Source organism: Hypanus sabinus, chromosome 10, assembly GCF_030144855.1.
Source record: "Hypanus sabinus isolate sHypSab1 chromosome 10, sHypSab1.hap1, whole genome shotgun sequence".
In the NCBI taxonomy this organism is placed as follows: domain Eukaryota; kingdom Metazoa; phylum Chordata; class Chondrichthyes; order Myliobatiformes; family Dasyatidae; genus Hypanus; species Hypanus sabinus.
The window spans coordinates 102,464,098-102,486,636 of record NC_082715.1 but is presented as its reverse complement, the minus strand read 5'-3'; the positions used below and the strand labels follow the sequence as shown (position 1 = coordinate 102,486,636).

The following is a 22,539-nucleotide window of genomic DNA, read 5'->3' as shown; positions in this document are numbered from 1 at the left end:
ATGTCTGTTATGCAATAAACAATTAAGCATTATGAGTAATTTAATAATTCCATCTGTTCTGCTTAATATTTATTGTAATATTGATAAAAATAAACAAATATTTTGTTTTTAATCCTAAACCATTAATAAAATTATTAACTGTTGCAATCACAAATGTTATCATCTTGGAGAATGACTGTAAAACTGTCCCAATTCTGTAAACTTTATATGCAGAATATAAATCCACAAATCTCAGTTTTTAATTTTTATATCGTCATGTCCTCTGTGGAACATAAATGCTTCTATTTTTTGCTCTGGGTTTTCTAGTATCAGATAGTTTTCACAATAACTTTTTAAAAATTGCATATTTGCAGAACGATCCTTGTTATCAATGGGTGACTAAAATTGCTTCTACCTTACAATTAGGATTTTTGGAAAACTATTTGTTTTGTTGCTAAATTTTAAGGAAAATCTGTATTTTGTAAATTGGGAAAAAGAAACATATTAAGTTTGCTAATTACCGAACCTAGAAAAGGTACCAGTGAATCAAACTGCTTAGAATTTCATGTTTGGACTCCTCATCGAAGTCAGGTTGGATGTTTGTTTTTCACACATCAGAATACACTGTTTTTGTCTACTGCTGCTGGACACCAAAATCTAGTAACTGTTAAGGGAAATTATAGATAATAACTAAGGTCATGAATGTAGCTATTATTTTGTCATGCTGGTCTATGTAATTGAGTTATTACTGTTTAAAGTGCTTGCTTTAAATATATGTTGCAAGAATCTAAATGTCAAGTCACAATGATAAGGAAACCAGCATATTAGGTATGTATAACAGGAGTAATTTGGTCTCTGCTTTCTCGGCCATGGAACAAAAGGTATCAATGAATCTTCCAGTTGTCTAGACATCAATAAATTTTTAATTATTACCATCCACAGTTCACTCCTCAGGATTTACGTTAGAATGAGAACTGCAGCTAATATTGCCGTAACAGGATAGGTGGGAGGATGAAGGCTATTGACTGTAGGTTATGTGGTGTATTTTATCAGTGAAGTGACAGTTTCAAGAGTACTTTGGAATACTTTACTAGATGCACACAGGAAGAATTACTGAGCCATTAAATGAGAATGAGACAGTCTGCGAAAAACAATGTCAAAATAATGGCCAACTTGCCAAAATGTAAATAGAACTGAGGCAATGTGAGTGTAATTGCTGGTAGAAGGGTGAAGAAGAACTATAATTAACATATGTATTTCTTTTTACAACCATGCGGAATGCATAGTCTTATTTTCGTAGGAAATGTAGTCACAGCAATCAAATTTAAAATATATTGTTAAAGACCACTTCTCATTTCAGTTCAAAATTATTAAAATAGATATTTTGTAAAAAGTTCTGAACTAAAAGTATGGCAAAAAAAACCATAGTTATGTCCTCATGGCATTTTTCAAGGTATTCATCCAATGTACAGTAAAATCAGTTTTTCCAACAATTTTTTGCTCAGGTAAAATTAAATGACTGAAATAAATATTTCACTGTATTTATACACAAGAAATTATTATGTTCATTGTAAAGTTACAAAAAATCTTATGGTAGTAAATCTATTTTTATTTTAGTTTAGTTACCATAACAACAAATCAGGAGGACTGGTATTTGACCTATTCTGACCTGCAGTTGATGATGGTTTCTGCAGCTGATGCCAGTTGGTCTGCAGAATTTTTAAAAATGCTGAACCCTTAAATAATGTTTCTTGACAGAACAAGACAGGTGTCAAAGAAGACTACAGTTACTTGATTAACTTTTTGCTGCATGTAGAAACTCCAACTTGCCCAGTTTATTTTTTTCAATTTGTATTATGTGCATCAACATCAAAAGCTTATATTGATACTCACAAATAAATGAGGCACACAAAATGAATGAAACAGAAATTTTAGTCAAAAATATTTGCAATAACGTGCTCATAGACTTTATAATCCACAGGATATGTCCCTATTTATTTTCCATAGAAATTACCGCAACAAAATGTGCTGTTGTATAATCCACTTTCTGAAATAAACTGCAGTAATATCCTAATACTTCAGCCATCTTCTGAAGGACACATGACTGAGAAAATGCAGAATGAGTACACAGAACCAGACAAGCAACTAGGTAGAGAGGGTAGAAGGGATATCAGATGAGGCCTGTACACTTTAGGTGTTCACCTAGACCTCAGAGAGGAACTTCATTCAAGAACATTCTTCCTGAAATCTGTAAGTTGCTCCATCCATACCAAAAACACTAGAATAAGATAAAGGCTATTTTACCAATAGCTGTTAATGTGACTGTGCTTTGTGCCCTAATGCAACAGGGCATTTTCAGGCTGGAAATACCTGAAAAGACCTGAGGGTAGCCGTTCACTGTTGCAAGTCAGTGACAGTCTCTGCTAAAGGGAAAGTTCTTACGTTTCTTTTTCTCTTTCTGGATACAGAAAGCAGACTAGAGTTGGAAGGATCACGTACTTCCTCATGGGTGGGAAGCCATTGACTGCACACATGTTGTTTTCTGAACACTGCTTGGCTGACGGTTTGCTAACAACAGGCATCACACTAGCCCGTTCCATTGTAGCCTGCTGTGGTCATATATTTGAGCCCCCAGTAGAAAGCTGGGGGTGGGATATGGTGAGCACGAGCTGTCATGACATGGTTGATCACTCCAGTGCACAACCCTTGCAAAATTGGACAGCATTCATACAACTAACACCGTGCTGACAAGCAAAATGTGATGAACCATTTACAAATTGTGACTGTTTCACTGTGTTGACTCACTGGAGGAACTCTGTAGTATTCAATGAAGTGGATATCAAGACCTGCTGTAAACAGTGCAACATTATCTCCAGAATGGTTTAGATTGTACAGTGGACAACTGTTGGGTAGGAGAAGGGAACAAGTTAAAGAACCTAGACAAGTCCTGCCAAAGGGTCTCAGCCCAAAACGTCGACTGTACTCTTTTCCATAGACGCTGCCTGGCCTGCATTTTGTGTGTGTTGCTCAGATTTCCAGCATCTGCAGATTCTCACTTGTTTTTAGACAAGGGCTCATGTTTGCTATGGTTAGACTCACCCAAATGCAATATATACAAAGGAATCCCATTTACCAACCTTCCACCCCTTACTGAAAGTCACACTGTCCACTTGGCCACAAAGCAAAAAATAAAAATAAATTTACACATGGAAATTTGCCATATTTCCTAAAGACATCAGCCAATTAGCACTGTGATGTCATGCCATGTGTTTTTGCTGAGAGGTCCAAACAGTGTGTTGACACTGAAAGGCTGCAGCCCATTGACTGTAGGTAGCTTCACAGAATGTCTTTAAGCAGCCTTGGAATCACATCCTTAGGAAACACTGGCTGGGTGATGGCAAGAGCAAAATAATGGTGGTGAGAACATTATCTCCACCATCCCCTCAGGCCACTTGATCACCAATATTAGGCAATCATCTGTTTAGCAATATCCACTTGTGAAAATGGTTTAACTTTTAAAATGATGAATATCTGTTCTGTAAAAAAAACATGAAAAAGAAAATATAAAGCAAGTACTACTGAGAATAAATTTAAATGTGTTGGATGAGTGGTAACAAGGCTGCAGAGAGAAAAAAAAATGTGTTTCCTGTAGTGGCTAGTCTATTTCTAATTTCACATCCACTTTGAATCAGTCAGAGTTCTAGGCCCTTGAAATCACAAAGAAGCTACAATGAGCTGATAGCAGGAAACACAATAGACAGACAAAATAAATCCTGTCTTCTTGTTTCCCACATATCTCAATTTGATTTCTGAAGTGCAAACTATGTATTTAGGTATATACATAGCACACTAGATCATCACAAATCATTAAATATTTCAGTGGAAGCTTCACAGGAAAGTTTTGGTACTGTTGTAAACACATTCTCATTAAGTAATCTGCCATGTGTATTTCTAATGAATCTGATATTTCAAGAATTAAATGGTTCATAGTTACTATGAATTCATTACTGAATCTAGTTCCTATGAGTTCATGACATAATCAAGTTAAAATAAACTTACCATTTGATAAAAGGAATTCCTTTCCTTTAGTTTTTACATTTTTCCTTAATGAAGAAATTGTATTTGGTTATAAAAAAAAGCATTAACAGTAAATGTACATGTTAAACTCTGAAGTGCTGGTTCAGTTATAGCTCCACCTCCATGAATTCCATGAACTAGAGACATAACATATTGAGCTCTCTCATCTGTAAAGTAAGGTGGTTTCTGATGGCAACTTTTATTTTTCAGGATCCACCAATGGCTGTTACACTTGGACTTCGGATGGAAGAAATGATTTTCAATCTGGCTGACACACATTTGTTTTTCAATGATTTAGAGGTACAAGCATTTTATCAACTACAGAATTCATTTTTGTGTCCAGAAGTTTCCAAAATATGTCTTCACTTTTACAGCAACTGTGCCAAACTTCATATTTCACAAAATTAATAAAAGGTTTTTTGATGATTGAAGGACAAATATGAATCCTATGTATTTTTACTGATTGTCTTAAACGATATTGTACAAATTGATACAAACATTATTAAAATTGATATTGTTTTGCAGATGGTAACTTTAATCATTTAAGAGCAAATTTTTCATTTTATTTGAGGTAGACAATTAATCTATTTTGACCATTTAATTGAAATATCAGATTTAGGTTAAGTTGTTAGTGAATGTGTGATTTAAAAAAAGGGAAGACTGAATGAATTGCAAGACTTTGCCCAATAGCTAAGTTAGTTAAGCCTTTGACTTGCAGCCAGGAGGCCATCAGTTCAAGTTCCAGCTTTGCCTGACACTCAAGTTTGCCTTCTTATTGGATTTGTTGTGCCGGTTCTCGGCCAGAACATTTTATTAATGTTTCATAGAGAAAGAGCAGAAGCTTGGTTGAAAAAAACATCCTACGCCTTGTTGTTGCCCTATAACAACTCCGAGATCAAGTAAAGAAGACTGTCAGCAGCCAGGCTGCATAACAATTTTAAGGAGTGCAGGAGAGAAATGTTTTAATCGGAGGAGAAAATGAGTAATAATTTTAGGCTAAAAATGACAGTATGTTCTGCATTGAATGTTTTGTACTTGAGAAATCCAGTATCAGTTACACATCAATCCTGTTTGAGTGAGGCTCAGAGGGGGAACATAGCTATTAAGTATTCATGTTCGTCAGTAGCTTCACTTAACTTTGCAGAGTATTCCCCTGTACACAAGTAAATAATGCATTCTGCATTTATTATGCAACAATGGAATGAACGTCTGTCGAAGAATTGGTGATTGTAATGAAGTGAATAGAACAACTGTAAAATAAATCAGTTATATTATTCAGTGGCACTGCAGACAGTAAACAATCAAGGACTTTAACAGAGTTTTGGGTATTAGTCAAAGTCATTGTTGCAAAGAAAGAGAGCTGAGAAACTGAGCAAATGACAAGCCATAGTACTGAAATCCTTTCAGCAAATTAAATGTAATCCTACCACGGAGATGCTAATTGAATTGAGTGATATTGAATGGAAAATTTAGGCATCAGCTGTAGTAGATTAAATCAGATGCCAGAGATGAATCCTCAAGCCTGAGTGTTATGTGAGGTTACATAGTTATGCCATTGTCACTGAATAAACATAGGAAGGACTAGTTCTGAGACCAGTAAAAATTAAACCCTTGCAGTGCACAGGAATGTCATGTTAATTCATTGCACTTAAAGTAAGCTTTTGGTTCAAAAAGCATTTTGGAATAACAATCTGCCCTTTTCTCATTCCCATTGTCCACTGGCTCTGGAGTCCCTATTGTTTAGGAACTATGGATCCCAAATTGTTCCAATGGGATGACTGACTCAGCTAAATAAGTAGTGAACACTACCACCAAATTATCGGTAAGGCTGTCAGTGCATTAATGCAGACCATGACATCAGGGCAGTGTTGATCTGATGCCTTCAGTGCCAGATTGAACCTCTACTCTGCAGCTAGTGCATTAACCTCACACGTTCAATAGCAGGATGAACACTTTCTCCACATTCCTTCTCCATAGCGATGTAAAGCAATTGTCAGCTACTTACAGAGAGCAGCAGATGGAGTGAGGCTGTGGCTTCACAAGAATTATAGTCTTTCATGTGCTCATTAACCGCATGCACTCAGCTTTGTGGGCATCAGATATCTGCTTGGAGATGGGCCACAAGCAGAAGGCATTCCTTTCCCTGTCATTGTTAATGCGCAGCACATTGTGCATTTCAGTGCTCAGTATCCTTGCTACCTTCATACTGCAGCAGCTGCTGTGTTATCTCCATCTGAACAAACATTACAATGATTTTGGAAAGGGCTGTACGCTAACAATGTGGTTCTTGACACTGTTGTGTAGCCCATAAGAATGACTGAAGAAATCATTGCCATATTCAAGAACTGAATCTGCAGCTTGGACTACCCTGGGCTATGCCTGCAGTATGCAATGGAGCAGCCTGGCTTTATGCTCTCATAAGTACTCCTTGCCACTCTCAGTGAATCAGGTTACAAAATATCTTTGTGCTACTCACAGGCAATGTGATCATCTCCATCTCGGCAACAAAGTCGCTGATTTGACCTTGAAATGCTTGATGCTTATAATGGTTGGATGTTTCCAATTGCTGGAAAGATTGGGCTCCCAGATGTGTGACTTTCTGCAACATTTGAATCTGTGCGTAGATTTTCTGACAGTCCAACCAATGCACCAAACTATTTCGTTCGGTTCAGCCATCAGCTTTGTGTTAACAATACTGTTACAGTCTTCATTTGAGTCTTTTGCAGCAGAACCTCTCTCGACCACACCGGCAGTTACAGTTTCCTTTGCTATTTCTCTGGCTAGAAGCAATTCATTCTCCATTTCTCATCTTGTAACTGTAAATTAAATTCTAAATGGCACTCAGTATCAGTGTTTGGGTTGCAAATATTAAATATAAGGATACTCTCCCTTCATAGCCACTGTGTTCTTGCTCCTCCCATCACCACCTAGCCAAGGCTGGCTATTGATTTTGTCTGGTTCAATAATGGTGAGCACTTCCTCTTCCATACAAGTTAAACATTTCCCTGAGCAGCTTGCTGCTACCGTTGCCTCCAGTTGTGCATTGCTTTGCCCTCCAGAAGAGAGGGAAATGTGTCACTGCATCCCATGCATGTGCTGGAATAATTTTTTCTGTCATGATTGATTAACTGATGGCATTATGCAAGCTGTGAGCTTTGTGCAAAATTGGAGCTGTGCTAAGTGTTTGAGGGTGCAGTTAGGAACAGAAATTGATTATGAGGGATTGTAGGTGAGCTTAATTTCAAGGTTTAAGTGAAGTTTGGATAGATACATGGAGGGGAATGGTCCTGGTGCAGCTGGATGGGGGTAGGCTGTTTGAACTGTTTGATACTGACCAAATGGCCAAAGGATCTGATTCTGTGCTGTACCTTTTCTTTTAAAAAGCAACAGAGAACAACTAAACAAGAAATAAGGAAAGGGAAGATAGAGTATGAAAGTAAATTAGCACAAAATATAAAAACAGATAGCAAAAGTTTTGACAAATGTATAAAGCAGAAGAGGGTGTCTAAATTCAAGGTATGTCCCTTGGAAGACAAGGAGAAATTGATATTGGGTGATAAGGAAATGAACGACTATTTTGTGTCTGTCTTCATGGTGGAGGACACATCTAATATACCAAAGAATGATGTTATGTATGAAATGGGAGGTGAGGACCTCGATAAAATCACTGTCACTAAAGAGATAGTGATGAGAAAACTAGAGGGCCTAAAGGTAGGTAAGTCCCCTGGTCCTGATGGGATGCATCCCAGGGTGCTGAGGGAATTGGTGGAGGTTTTAGTAGACGCATTGGTAATCATTTACCAAAACTCGCTAGACTCTGGGCAGGCCCTGGCGGATTGGAAGACAACAAATGTCACACCACTTTTTAAAAAAGAATGAAAAACGGGCAACTATAGGCCAGTTAGCTTAACATCTGTAGTCAGAAAAATGCTTGAAGCTTTCATTAAGGAAGAAATAGCAAAACATTTAGAAAGGAGTGGTTCCATTAGACAGATGCAGAATGGATTCAGAAAGGGCAGGTCCTGTCTGACAAACTTACTGGAGTTCTTTGAAGACATAATGAGTGCAGTGGAGAGAGGGGAACAGGTGAATGTCGTATATTTGAATTTCCAGAAGGCGTTTGATAAGGTGCCGCACAAGAGACTTATAAATAAGATACGGATGCATGGAGTCAGGAAGTGTTTTGGCATGGAAAGTGGATTGGTTAATCAATAGAAGGTAGAGAGTTGGTATAAATGCATATTTCTCCAGTTGACAGTCGGTGGTGAGTGGGGTGCCGCAGGAGTCAGTACTGGGCCCACAGCTGTTTACCATTTACTTTGAGGATTTGGAAGAGGGGACTGAGTGTAGTGTAGCAAAATTTGCTGATGACACTAAACTGAGTGGAAAATTAAATTGTACAGAGGATGGGGAGAGTCTGCAGAGGGATATAGATAGGTTAAGTGAGTGGGCCAAGGCCTGGCAGATGGAATACAACATTGGTAAATGCGAGATCATCCACTTTGGAAGGAATAATAGAGGAGCAGATTATTATTTAAATGGTGAAAGATTGCAGCATGCTGTTGTGCAGACAGACTTGGGAGTACTTGTGCATGAGTCGCAAAAAGTTGGCTTGGAGGTACAACAGGTTATTAAGAAGGCAAATGGAATATTGGCCTTCTTTGCTAGATGGATTGAATTCAAGAGCAGGGAGATCATGCTGCATCTATACAGGGTACAGGTGAGGCCGCACCTGGAGTACTGTGTGCAGTTCTGGTCTCCATACTTGAGGAAGGATATACTAGCTTTGGAGACAGTGCAGAGGAGATTCACCAGGTTAATTCCAGAGATGAAGGGATTAATTTAAGAGGAGAGATTGAGTCACTTGGGTCTGTACTCTCTGGAATTCAGAAGAATGAGAGGGGATCTTATAGAAACATACAAAATTTTGAAAGGGGTAGATAAGATAGAAGTAGGAAAGTTGTTTCCATTGGTAGGTGAGACTAGAACTAGGGGACATTGCCTCAAGATTCAGGGGAGAAGATTTAGGATGGGGATGAGGAGAAACTGTTTTTCCCAGAGAGTGGTGAATCTGTAGAATTCTCTGCCCAGGGAAGCAGTTGAGGCTTCTTCACTAAATATATTTAAGATACAGTTAGATTTTTATGTGGTAGGGGAATTAAGGATTATGGGGAAAAGGCAGGTAGATGGAGCTGAGTTTACAGACAGATCAGCCATGATCTTATTGAATGGTGGGGCAGGCTCAATGGGCCAGATGGCCTACTCCTGCTCCTATTTCTTACGTTCTTATGACTCTGTGAAATACCAACATTTAAATAACATTGCCAAGATAGTCCTGTAAACGTTTTAGGCACCTGAGGAAAAAGAAGTAACTGCATTTATATAGCAATTTTTCATTTCCTTTTCGATCCTAAAATGCTTGCACCCCCGAAAAGATGCTTTTAAAGTGCAGTCACTGTTGTTTAAAAGGGGAATGCAGCAGCTAAATTGCCTCCAGCAAGTGAAAGTTATGATTGAGGTGTAAATATTGGTTGCATTGCTGTGGAAAGATGTTCTTTTCTAACAGTCCCAAGAGCTCTTCTACATTGACATATCTGGCAAACAAGCTGTAGTTTGATATCCAAATGGTAGCACTTCTGGCAATCCATAGGCCCCCTCAGTGCTCAACCAGATTATTTGATAGAGTTTGTGTTAATTAAATCCTCATCTTTCTGATTCAGTAGAAGTAGTACAACAGCTGGACAAATCAGACTCTTAATGAGGCAGAATTTGAAAATAGGTCTCTTTTATGAGATGCCTATTCTAATGTTTTGTTGCACTCGTGTTGCTGCAATAATGTTAATCACAAAACTTTTGAGTAAACATTAGAGAAATGAGTTTGATTACCATCTTAATGAGAACCTTTAGTACAATGTCTTATTCAGTGGACTGTATGAATTGAATAATCTTAAACCCCAATAAAATTGGCAACATATTCTGTTTAATTATAGTGTTATGCAAATATCAATTATACTGACAATGTGGAAATATATCTTAGTATAGACAATTCATAGTGTGAACTATTTTTTCCAAATTTAGAATCTTTTTATTGAAATCTTTTGTACTGTTTATGATTTTTTAAAGTTATCCATTTAGCACAAAACAAAATAATTTGTGTATATGCATATTTTATGCTGAACCAATAAATTAAACTTTAGAAGCTACATCATAAATAATAATGTACATCAAGGGAAAAATGCCAATGAAAACCATGAAGTTTGTATCATGTGTTTTCTATACTAATCACGTTTGATTTACAATGCTCTTTAATTTTTCTCTAGTCAAGGTTTTTCCAACTCCCTTCTATGACTTGTTTCAGTAGCTATGACCAAGAATTATATGTTATAAATCATAAGACCATAAGATATAGGAGCAGAAGTAGACCATTTGGCCGATCAAGTCTGCTCCGCCATTTAATCATAGGCTGGTCCAATTCTTCCAGTCAGCCCCACTTCTTGCTTTCTCCCCATACCCTTTGAGGCCCTGGCTAATCAAGAACTGATCTCTGCCTTAAATATACTCAATGACTTGGCCTCCACAGCCACTCATGGTATGGCAACAAATTCCACAGATTTGCCACCCTCTGACTAAAGTAATTTCTCTGCATCTCTGTTTTAAATGGACGTTCTTTAATCCTGAAGTTGTGTCTTCTTGTCCTAGACTCCCCTACCATGAGATATAACTTTGCCATACCTAATCTGATCAGGCCCTTTAACATTCAGAATGTTTCTATGAGATTCCCCCCCCCCCTTTTTCTCCTGAACTCCAGGGAATACAGCCCAAGAGCTGCCAGATGTTCCTCTTATGGTTACCCTTTCGTTCCTGGAATCATTCTCGTGGATCTTCTCTGAGCCCTCTCCAACGTCAGTATCTCCTTTCTAAAAGTATCCTTTCACAATACTCCAAGTGTGGTCTCACGAGTGCCTTATAGAGCCTCAACATCACATCCCTGCTCTTATATTCTATACCTCTAGAGATCAATGTCAATATTGCATTCGCCTTCTTCACCACCGACTCAACCTGGAGGTTAACCTTTAGGATATCCTACACAAGGACTCCCACATCCCTTTGCATCTATGCATTTTGAATTCTCTCCCCGTCTAAATAATAATCTGCCCATTTATTTTTTCCACCAAAGTGCATGACCATACACTTTCCAACATTGTATTTTATTTGCCACTTCTTTGCCCATTCCCCTAAATATCTAAGTCACTCTGCAGGCTCTCTGTTTCCTCAACACTACCCGCTCCTCTACCTATCTTTGTATCATCGGCAAATTCCGCCACAAATCCATTAATCCCATAGCCAAATCATTGACATACATCATGTTCTGTTTATAGATATTTTAAAATTCCTTTTGATTGTACTTTATTTTCAATCATTTCTCCAGCCTGTTTGTCATGCCATATGATTTTTCATTAGTGAGGTGTATTCGGTCAACCTTACCTTTTTCAGCTCAAGTGTGGAGAGCATTAATTTCCTGCTCAACAGATTGCCTCCCTTTTCACAACCTTTGAAAGCAGTCTTTAAATCTATATTAGAAGTGCATTTGCTTGTAATCAATTGCCTTCAGGATGAACTTCAGTATAGTTTTTCAGCATTCTTTATCATCCGTTCATACACATTAGAAAAATGTGCATGAAAATGGAGAAATAAAGCTAAAAATTATAAAAGGATCAATTTTTTACATGCTGTTCCTTATAATTATTTTTTGCCCACAGGAATGTACTTGGAATTCAGGAAAGGTGGAGCATTTCTGGCTATTGGATTGGGGGTGGACACATTGTGTCGGGGAGGGAGTTGTGTGCCAACACATTTGGAAATTGCACCCAGCAGCTGGCCATCTCAAACATCTCTTGTTGGAAAATACACACCAAGCAGCAGAGTGGACAGGTGCTTTTAAACTTGCCATCTGCCCAAAGGAGGTTGCCTTGTTCAACACCTTCCCTGGGAAATATTTACAGTTCACCCTCTTTCAGACTAGTCCTTTCCATGCCTTTCATACCAAGCCTACATAGATCTCAAAGGCATAAAGAACCAAAGCTAATCTATTTCAGCAGAAGTGGATTTTAGATTCCCCTCCCATATTTTTCATTTTCTTATGAAAACTTTACTTCATTAAGATTTTAATCATCAGCCTTGGAAGATATCTTGAGCTCTCCCTCTTCTTAAACTGTCAGTACTACTATGAAAATTGTCATTTTATGCAAATAGACAGTGAAACTTTTGTTCACATTAATTCAGTTCCAGCTAGTCTTTTTTTTTGCAGTGTAATTCCAGGTAGTAAATGTATTCAATATTCTTATTGTAGTATTCTTGAGGTAAAAATCAGCCTCAAGACCAGAGTAGAACTACTTCCATTGCCCCTTAAATAAACATAAATTTTGGGCATGCATACATGTACTGTCAAGCATGAAAGTCTTCAAACTTGCTGACAGTTTGCTTCAATGCATGACTCTGAATGAAATCCAGAGTCTGAAATTCTAAGCACTTAAAAGTCTGAAACATTCAGAGAAACTTAAAGTCCTCACTACATTGACAGCTGACTTTGATATAGCGAATAGAGCAAATCCATAATCTCTAAAATGATGAAGTAACTGGCATTAGTTTACAAGATTTCTCAAAACTGTGACCGGATGTTTATTTCATTTTCTGTAAAATCTGTTAAAATTTATTTAAATAGAGATGTTTATTTCCAATTCTACTATTTTCCATTTGCCAGTATTCTCAATCTGTTTGGGGGTTTAGGGCATTGCTGTTGTTGGATATTGCTGTTCCCAAACAGAATGCTTCAGAATAGGAAATAACCCCAGTAGAGCAGGGGAAATGCATAGCACAGATCCTATAGAGCGTAACGATTGTTTCCTCCGTGGTCAGTGGTGAGCGTACCCCTTTGAAGCTGACCAGAAAATCAGTGAAAATAATTTGTCAGTCAGAGTGTATGAGGAAAATTGCTATAGGACTATCAGTAAAAAATATACCCCTACTTTCTACCATGAGATCCATTCAACAGGAGTCTTAGAATCAGGGTTCAAAATGCTATCATTCAGGGACTTAGCGGGTCTTTGTTAGAGCAATATCAAATTGAAGCATCTTAGAGCAGTTAACCTCCTTTGACTTAATAAGGCATTCAAAGAACTTTGCAGAAGCATTATTGAACAAAATTTGACAATCACAAATAAATATTAAGCAAACCAATAAGAAGCTTGTTAAAAGTAGTTTTAAGGTCAAATGTGAGAGAAAGAGGGAAAGGGTCTTTATTAGCTGAATGCATGAATAGCAATGACTGAGTGCTTAACACTGGGGAGTTCAGATGGCCAAAGTTGAAGGAATACAGCTCTGTAGGTCAGTGACAGGAATCAGAGGAAGACCTAGAAGGATTTGGAAACAAGGATGTATAAGTTAGAACTGTGGCATTACAGAACAGATATCCCTGTAGGTCAAGAGATCACATGATTGGTGTAATTCACAAGAATGAAACATTTATTTATGTTTTAGCTACTTACTTAATTATTGCAACCTATTCCCTTTCAGGCACTCTGAGACACAACTAACTTTACAGGCAAATCCTGCTTTATAGAGGACTGTAGTCCCAGACAGTAGTCTTTATTGCAATTTTTCAGAACATGACACATACCATAGGCATGTCTCAAGAAAAGTGAATTGACAAAAATAAATTTTATTCATTTATTTACCTTTTGTTTACCTACATTCCACAGAGTAAATTTTAGTTCATATCTCAATTTTTTGGACAGTGATTTGTAAATTTTGTAAGGGCGAAAAACAGTAACCTGAACGGCCTTAACGCAAGGGTTGCCTGTACTCACTTTAGCTTTCTATACTACTGATCTTCTGTGTTGACCTACCGTGTCAGTATCTAAATAAAGTACTGCCGAGCCTGCTTTAGACACAAGCTCTGACTTTCTCACAGCCTGTTAAAAAGAAGTCCCCAGCAGTGCAACAGTGCACGCTCGCATAATCCAGACAGCAGAAGATTTGGATATTGCTAGGCATTCACTGTTAATACGAACTGCCAAAATGAACTGCAGTACAGAAAACTTTATTAAAATGGCCTCATGAAAAAACAACATGACTTATAAGTTGCTACTAAGAATAACCAGGGCACACTTACAGAGCTCCCCTGCGCTTCGGATTAGCAGGGTCTCCATGTACCCACCATGACCTGAAATCCAACTCTCTCCATCAATCTCCTCCTGCACCTCTGTCATCTCTTACACATGTGCTGCATGGTGTTTCAACTCACTGCAGCAGATCCCTGCTCCGTAACACTATCAACTGAGAATGGTACAGAAAGCACACAATTATGTTTTCTCTGGTTTCCATATTAATGAGAGAGTTAGAAATACTGTAAGCAATAGTGGCGAGTGTTGCAGTGAAGAGTTAATTATTTGTTGTGTCACGAACAATATTTGATCATAAGGTTCACAATAACTCTATTTCTGGGGTACTGCAGTTGGAACAATTTATTCATTCCTCTATGTTTATATATAAATTTCATCAAAAAATATTAAGTAAGACATTAGTCTTGTATATTAAACATCAAGTTACTTGACACTTGGGACCATATTTGCTTAACCTCATCATATTTGGCTTTTGGTACAAGAATGTTACTGTGATCTCTCTACTCACTTATTTGTGGAGAGCATTCATTGATTCAGCTGTGCTGAGGTCAGTTTCATATGCAGTAAATTATTGGGTCCGTATGAACGATATATAGCTCTTAAGGTTTGCGGTCAGACAGTACCAGGCATTTGGGTTGATTGAGAAATTAAAATGATTTGTTGATGGTCTCATTTTATTTTGCAAACAGCAGTGCACTGTTCCACACTGCTGATACTTTATTAGTCACGGATGTGAACGTAATCCCTGACACTCATCTATTATAGGCTTCTGAAAACTAACCATCATTAACATAATGTTCTGAACTTCAAATTCTCTGTTCAGTCTCTACTAGAAATATTCATGGCATTCCAGTGTATTAAGTTCCATTAACAGACAAGGGTAATGTAAAAAGACAATGAAAATGCATCTTCGCCATTGCAAGATAACTTTCATAAGCATATTACCATCCTGTACAGTGGGTTAATGAACAAAAAAATATGCATTGGCAAAACTCTGGCATGATCGATGTGGAGATTAATTATCTCTAGGCATTTAAAATGAAAATGAATATATTTCCATCAAAAGAAATACTTAATACAAAATGCACAGTTTTGGGAATACATGCTGATCACAGAAGGACATATTAATGTTTTAATCAGTATCAATCAATAACATGGGATCTCTGCCATTTAGCAATCGATTGTGCAATTTTGCACTATGTAATCATATTTCTGTAGGCTGTATGGTGGTCAATTAACTATTACTGACTGTTTAAAATTAAAAGATAGTAACATGATACACATTAAGCAATTATAAATTATGTTCTACTTTCCACAATAAGATTATGAATGAAACAATGACTAACATTTTTGCCAAATGTTTAAAATTTGCATGAGCCAATGGTTGTGAAAGGTGTAACAACTCTGCCATCTTCTGGTTGAATACTGCCTTGCTCCCACAAGCTCAAAAAATGCATAACTTGCAGAACTATAGATCCTATAGAGTGAGGAAATGAGATCTATTTGTGTCCAGAACATACATGATGAGCTGTAAATTCAGTAATTTGAGGATTTTTTTTCATTATTTTTAGAATCCCCTGGAGATTTTGGGGTAATGTTAGAGATTTGTTCCAAAGCCTTAGGTGGCTACTGAACCAGGATTAGACTTTTTCTTTGATGCAGGATATATGAAGGAAAATGGTGGGGGATGTGGACTGGGTCAGTGCTTAGAGGCTGTCAGGGCTTGAGGGTGGGGGACCAATGGCTTGGATGACCTACAGGGGGTCATACCCAGGAATGAACAAGGTATTGAGGCCAGCCATTAAATAATTGTGGGGCTGAGCATGTTGATTGTTGGTCTCTGTCAGGGATATTGGAATGTCTGTAGAAAGAGGCCCTGAAGCATCAGAGGCTCCTCAGTCACCTCAATGGGAGATCAGAGATTTGGACTGATGAGGGAGTTTGGGAGAATTGGGCCTTTGTGCGTTGGATGGCTAGGCAATCTGCAGGTCAGGACTCAAACCTCAGAGTGATGAGGTCAAAAATAAGAGTGTTGAAATCATTAGGTGAGATCTCACCAAAATCATTTAGTGAGCTCCCACTTTGTGCTGCACTGTTCAAATATGATCATTCCTATATAACAAGGTTGTTTTGTCCCAGGATAATATGAACTAATTTCATCCCCAGTTCATCAGCAGCAGCATTGCACAGGTGTTGATACCACATCATGTGCATCTGTTGCTCAAGTGAAGCCTAACGCAAGAATGATTCATTCCTGGGGAAAGTCCTGTTAGGCTTTTGAGTGATACAGTGGTCCAGAGATGCCTTTTATCAAGTTTCATTCCAACCATGGAGCACTTTCAATCTCATAACAAGCTAACACGATGAAGGTTCCTTCTCCAGTGGACTTTTGTATTTCTTAGCTTTCTTCATCTATGTAGCATTAACTAGATAAGTATCAATGGAAAATATTTCAATTTAATTAACCAAAGCATCTAATTTTATTTATGTCTCAATCAATGCAATTTAAATCAACATCATTAAAATAACTTTTATAATAAAAGGAAAAAAATATTGAAGGTAGGAAACTTGAACAAGGTGTATTAACTAATTGTGCCATAATTATATCTTCCAACAAACTTCTTGTATTTTGTAATGTGAAATATGATTGAAATCAAGTGTCATTGATTTAAAACAGTAATCACATGCAAAACTAGTTCAACAGAGAGAGGATTTTTTTGTTTTATTCATTTAATCATCTTTCAACAGGAATGTGATCAAGTGCATATAGATGATGTGTCCTCTGATGACAATGGACAAGACTTAAGGTAGGATTTTATATGGTCAGAAGTTCATATTGCCATTTAAGACTTGAATGATGAATGCATATTATTTGCTCTATTTGCAGTACCTACAGTTTTGCAACTGATGGTTTCCATGCAGCCGCCACCAGTGCAAACCTCTGCTTAGCAACTGGTGTGAGAGGAGGTGTCGATTGGATGAGAAAATTAGCCTTCCGTTACAGGCGTGTAAAAGAACTATATAACACTTACAAAAACAATGTAGGAGGTGAGTCTGCTTCTGTTTGCTGAGACTTGGTGATTCAGCAAACAACAGAAATTCTAAGGTATTGTTTTCCTTATCATTAGGGGAATGGACAAAGATGTAGCAGATAGAATACAGTGTAGGGAAGTCTCTGACCATGCATCTAGGTAGAAGGAGTAAAGGTGTAGACTATTTTCTAAATGGGGAGTAAATTCAGAAATCAGAGGTGCAAAAGGACTTGGGAGCCCTAGTACAAGTTTCCCCAAAGGTTAATTTCCAGGTTGAAATGGTAGTAAGAGAGGCAAATGCATGTTAGCATTCATTTCAAGAGGACTAGAACAGAAATGCAAGAGTGTATTGCTGATATTTTATAAAGCATTGGTCAGACATTGGAATATATTGTGAGCTGTTTTTGGGCCCCATAACTAACAAAGGATGGGATAGTGTTTCAGAGGGTCCAGAGGAGGTTTACAAGAACTATCCCAGGAATGAAAAGTTAATGTATGAGGAGCGTTTAGTGGCTCAGCCTGTACTCACTGGAGTTTAGAAGAATGAGGGGGGAGAAATCTCAGTGAAAACTACCAAATATTGAAATGCCTTAATTGAGTGTATGTGGAAAGGGTGTTTCCATTAATGGACCAGAGAGCACAGCCTCAGAATAGAAGGAAATGCCTGTAGAACAGAGGTGATGAGGAATTTCTTTCACCAGAGGGTGGTGAAACTGTGGAATTCATTGTTACAGATGGCTACGGAGGCCAAGTCAATGGGTAAACTTAAAGCAGAGGTTGATAGGTTCTTGACTAGTAAGGGGATCAAAGGGGAAGACTAGGGTTGAGAGATAAAATAAGTCGGCCATGATCAAATGGCAGAGTGGATTCGATAGGCCAATTGACTTGATTCTGTTCCTATGTTGTATGATCTTGCAGTTTTGTTATCCAATTCAGCACTACTATTGTACAAAATGTTCTTGTGGTCACTTTTATCACCTATCTTACAGCTTTGAAGTTGAATTCCCGCCAAATTTACCATACCACATACAAAACTATTACAAGCTCTATGTCTCATTGTCTGCCTTATCCACCTTCTAAGCTACTGGAAATAGTCACTAATTTCAGCTATGAGCAAGGTATAAAACAGCTTACACAAGAAGCCAGCATCCTCACAATTACTGTCTTTCTGATAGCCTGTTTTTGGAATTTTCCTCACCAAATATTTCTGTGGCACACATGAGCCAAGGGTTAACTGCATTAAAGAAACAGAATTAAATATATGATGCATATGTTCAATCGTTTCTTTAATAGTGAAAGACAAAAATGAAAAACTCCAAATGACCAGTGTCTACGTGATTTACTTGGGCAAAAAAGTACTCACGATACTTGTAGGACAGATTGTTCTTGTTGATCTGGTCCTTGGGATTTGCGGTTACTTAGGGGCAGTGTTGGGCTGTTCTGTCTCATTCTGCAGGGGTAGTGATGCATCTGGTATCTTCACATCTGTTTCAGTCAAACAAACCTACTCAGTGGTCTTTCTAAGAGGATACCTATGCCTTCAATATGGAACATTTCTGTCACTCCCATACCTTCTGCTATGGCCTCACGAAATGGAGAATGAAGTGTGGCAAGCCAGTGCTGACTTCTGCCACACATAGTGTTAATCTGATGTGGACTTCATCCTGCCAATGTCACCACTTCTTGACAGTGCCAAGTCTTTTCATCACTGTTAGAGCAGTGTGTCTGTCTTCTTTTGTTTGTCTTGTATTGCCTTCATACTTTTCCTGGATCTAGCAGCCTTAGGCTGAGAGTTCTTGTTCATGTGCATCTGCAAAAGACTGACCCTTGTGTGGGGTCATCAGTTCCTGAGCCACCTTTACATTTTTCCCCTTTTTATTACTCTGTGGTAAGCGGGGTGTTGTTGTCTTGATGTCAGACTCCAGTCCTTTAATGACCTCACACTGTGAAATGTAGCCTATTATCTGTTATCAGTACTTCAGTGATACTGTTTGTGACAATTGTACAATGGCCTTGTGAGTGATTGTCAAGGAAGTGGGGGTTTTCTAAGTCTGTCTCTGGGAAATTTGATAAGTAATCAGCTGTCACCCGATACAACTTCCCATCTAGATGAAACGTATCTGATACAAACTTTGCCCAGGGTTTGTCTGGGACATAGTAAGGGCGATGTGTTTCCTTTGGTTAGCTGTTTACTAGGGCTCTACACATCTCACGTTTCTACAAACAGTCCCAGATCTCCCCATTCATTCTTGGCTAGTTGTCACTTCCTCTCACTTTACAACACTAACTGCCCAATTGAGAAGTCAGGAGTGAACACATTCTAATATGCTATCCCCTCATATCCTGTGAATATTTACCCGATTGCCTCACATATCTCTCACATATGAGAATGCTCTGAGAAGACTAAGTCTCCTCTCTGAATTAGGATCGCATCATAGCACGGTGTGGTAGTGCAATGCTTTACAGCGTGTCAGCTCTAAGGTTGGGGTGTATCTCCTGCTGCTGTCTGCAAGGAGTTTATAAACTCCCCCATGACTCTGCCGATTTCCTGCGAGTACTCTAGTTTCCTCCCACATTCCAAAGATGTATGGGCTACGGGTAGTGAGTTATGGGCATGCTGTGTTTGCGTCAGAGGTGTGGCAACATTTGCAGGTTACCCAGCACAATCCTCACTGATTTGATTTGATGCAAATGACGCACTTCACTCAATGTTTTGATGTTTTAGCGTACATGTTCCAAATAAAGGTCATCTTCTTTTATCATCTTGTTTAGAAGCTTCCTCAGTCTCCTGTTTCAGTATTAGAGATTGGAGTTTACTCAACATGTTAGTTGACTCAGGCACAGTGCACTCAACATGTCTTATGTCCTGAAGACAAGCTTTGGCTAAGTGTATCAGCTATGTGTATGGCTATGTGTAGACAGAACTGAATCATACTGAGTATACATTAAATGCCCTAGATCCTCACAAGCATTCTCACCAATGTCATCCGATGGCCTTAACAGTAATAATGATAAGTAACTTATGTTCCCTGTGCAAATCTCTTGTATGTGATTTGATGAAATGTCTCCAAACCATAGATTGCAAAAAGTAATTCCTACTTAGTTTACATGTAAAGTTTGTCGACGTCTAACAGACTCTGCTTGTACTACATGCTTCTGGAAAACCTCCTACAAGATCAATACTAATGGCCCTTTTCTGGGGCATCTGCATGTAGTCTTAGCTCAACATCAAGAAATCGCTTGCTCTAACCATTTCCTTCATTGGTTTCTCTGGAACTTGCTGAGATAGGTGAACCCCAGAAATAGTTGCACTCCTGCCATATCTGTTTGGCATAACACATTCTCTGCTTCTTTGATTTTTCCTGGACCTAGGTTCAGACCATTTCTGGTGAGTATGTGTCCTGGAAAGGAGTCTTCATTTTGAGCCTGAACTTTATTGTTCATTCAACTTAATTTGCTTATCTCTCTGCCTGTTCTTCAGGACACTCAGCTCCTAACATCCACAGTTAACCCTTCGGTGAAGACAGAGATGTCATCTGCTTGAACTTTGTACCACAGAGATCTTCAGAAGCAACATCTAGTCTTCATTAGATTTTCTCTGACACTGTGATGATTTCAAATTCCTTTTCATTCTCAAATTTCTTTTCCTGCTCTCCTAGGAATGGTATATTGAAGGAGGCTAAATATGAACTATCTTCACTGAGGTCTACATGTCAGAACCTATTCTTTATACTCAACACACAAAAAAATGTTTCTTCTATTCAGATACGTCAAAGCATTTTCTATCATCATAGAATTCTCCTCTTCAGAGATCTATTATCTTGTGGTTCTAGCAAATTTCCAGTTTGCCATTTGATTTCTCCACATGCTCCATGCTAGGTGCTGACACCAAGGTCAAGCCCATGCAAAGAGGTGGTTTAGTTAGTTTCTGCAATTGGCCTTTAAGTTAATCCCTGTTTCTGTTCATCTGGGGAAGGAGACATTTGTTTTCTGTGAATGCGACAACCGAAGTTCAAGAAAGCTAACTTCTTTTCTGCACTGTACATTTCTATTCTATGATCTGTCCTGATTATTTGAATTCACCACCTTAAGAGGGAACTTCCAGAGGGTTTCAGTGTGGCCATGGTGTACGTCAACATGTTGGTTTCAACTCCACTACCTGGAGATTCAAATGGTTATGTTTATACTAATCTATACAGTATACATTGTGAAATAGTTGGTCTTTACAGACATCCATGAAAATAGAACCACAAAAGAATAAACAACATTAAAAATGTTAGAACCCCAAAGCCCCCTCTCCCCCTCCCCCACACAAGTAGCCGCATGCATCAACCTTCCCCCTCACCCCCAAATGGTTCAGCAAAAAAGTCAGTACCACCACCCACCAAGCAATAACAAAGCACCCAAAGAGAGACCACGATCTGCAGTCAACAAATTCCAGTGTTTACCAGACAATTCAACATGCCAGGGGTGCTCTCTCTCCCTCTCACAAACAAGAGGCAGAGAGATGTCACCCATTTCACAGTGAAAGGGGAGACCAACAGTCGCTATTACCGTGTTACAGTCTGCCACTTTGCTTTTTATTCCCAGATTCTCTAACTTGAGAATTGGCAGCAAACTCTCCCGACCATCAAGAGAAAGAGAGTGTGATCACTTGACTACAAAGACCTCCATCTGTATATCGCTGCAGCAAGATCCTGTTGTTCCTTCTCCTGTGGTGCCTGAGTCAGCAACACCAGCCTGGAATCAGTCATCCACAGGGCCACAACCTTTTCAAGCCATGCCTGAAAAACTGCCAGCCACACCTTCAGCCGGCAAGCTCCATATCCACCATAAAAAACCTGCAGTTAGAATACCATTGCATATCAGGGACTTCAAAAGAACCCCAGCCACCTGAAAAGGAAAAAAAAATAGACATTAAGGAGAGGAATTTAAGCTGTTTCCACAGATGAGCTCAAAGAGGCACCACTTGGTGCTATCTTAACTCTTGATGGCTTACTTCAAAAAGACATTGTTTTATGCTCTTAAATCAAGTTGAAATCTCACTGGTTGCCACTGAATAAGCATCTTGGTGTAGGTGTGTCTAATGGCTTTTTCCCAGGGCTTGGGAAAAATGACCTTGCTTGACACTGGGATATGGTTTTCAACTGTATCGGACCCTGTCTCTTTCACTGTAAAGCTCATCACATTCACTTGCTGGACCTAAGGTTTCTTCCTCATCACGCAGTATTTGCAGAAATGGTGAAACCGTGAAGCAGCATGGTAGCATA

The 22,539-nt window shown here is 38.5% G+C and overlaps 1 protein-coding gene across 6 annotated transcripts in view; it reads left to right on the top strand.

Annotated features, from left to right (window-relative positions):
• Positions 1-22,539, top strand: part of eya4 (EYA transcriptional coactivator and phosphatase 4) — a 419,225-nt gene that overhangs the window by 354,358 nt on the left and 42,328 nt on the right. For all 6 annotated transcript variants that reach the window (XM_059982433.1, XM_059982435.1, XM_059982432.1 and 3 more), the window contains 3 exons: positions 4,267-4,356; positions 16,986-17,044; positions 17,125-17,285. In XM_059982433.1, the coding sequence (XP_059838416.1) occupies positions 4,267-4,356; positions 16,986-17,044; positions 17,125-17,285 (310 nt within the window). The remainder of the gene's footprint in view (positions 1-4,266; positions 4,357-16,985; positions 17,045-17,124; positions 17,286-22,539) is intronic.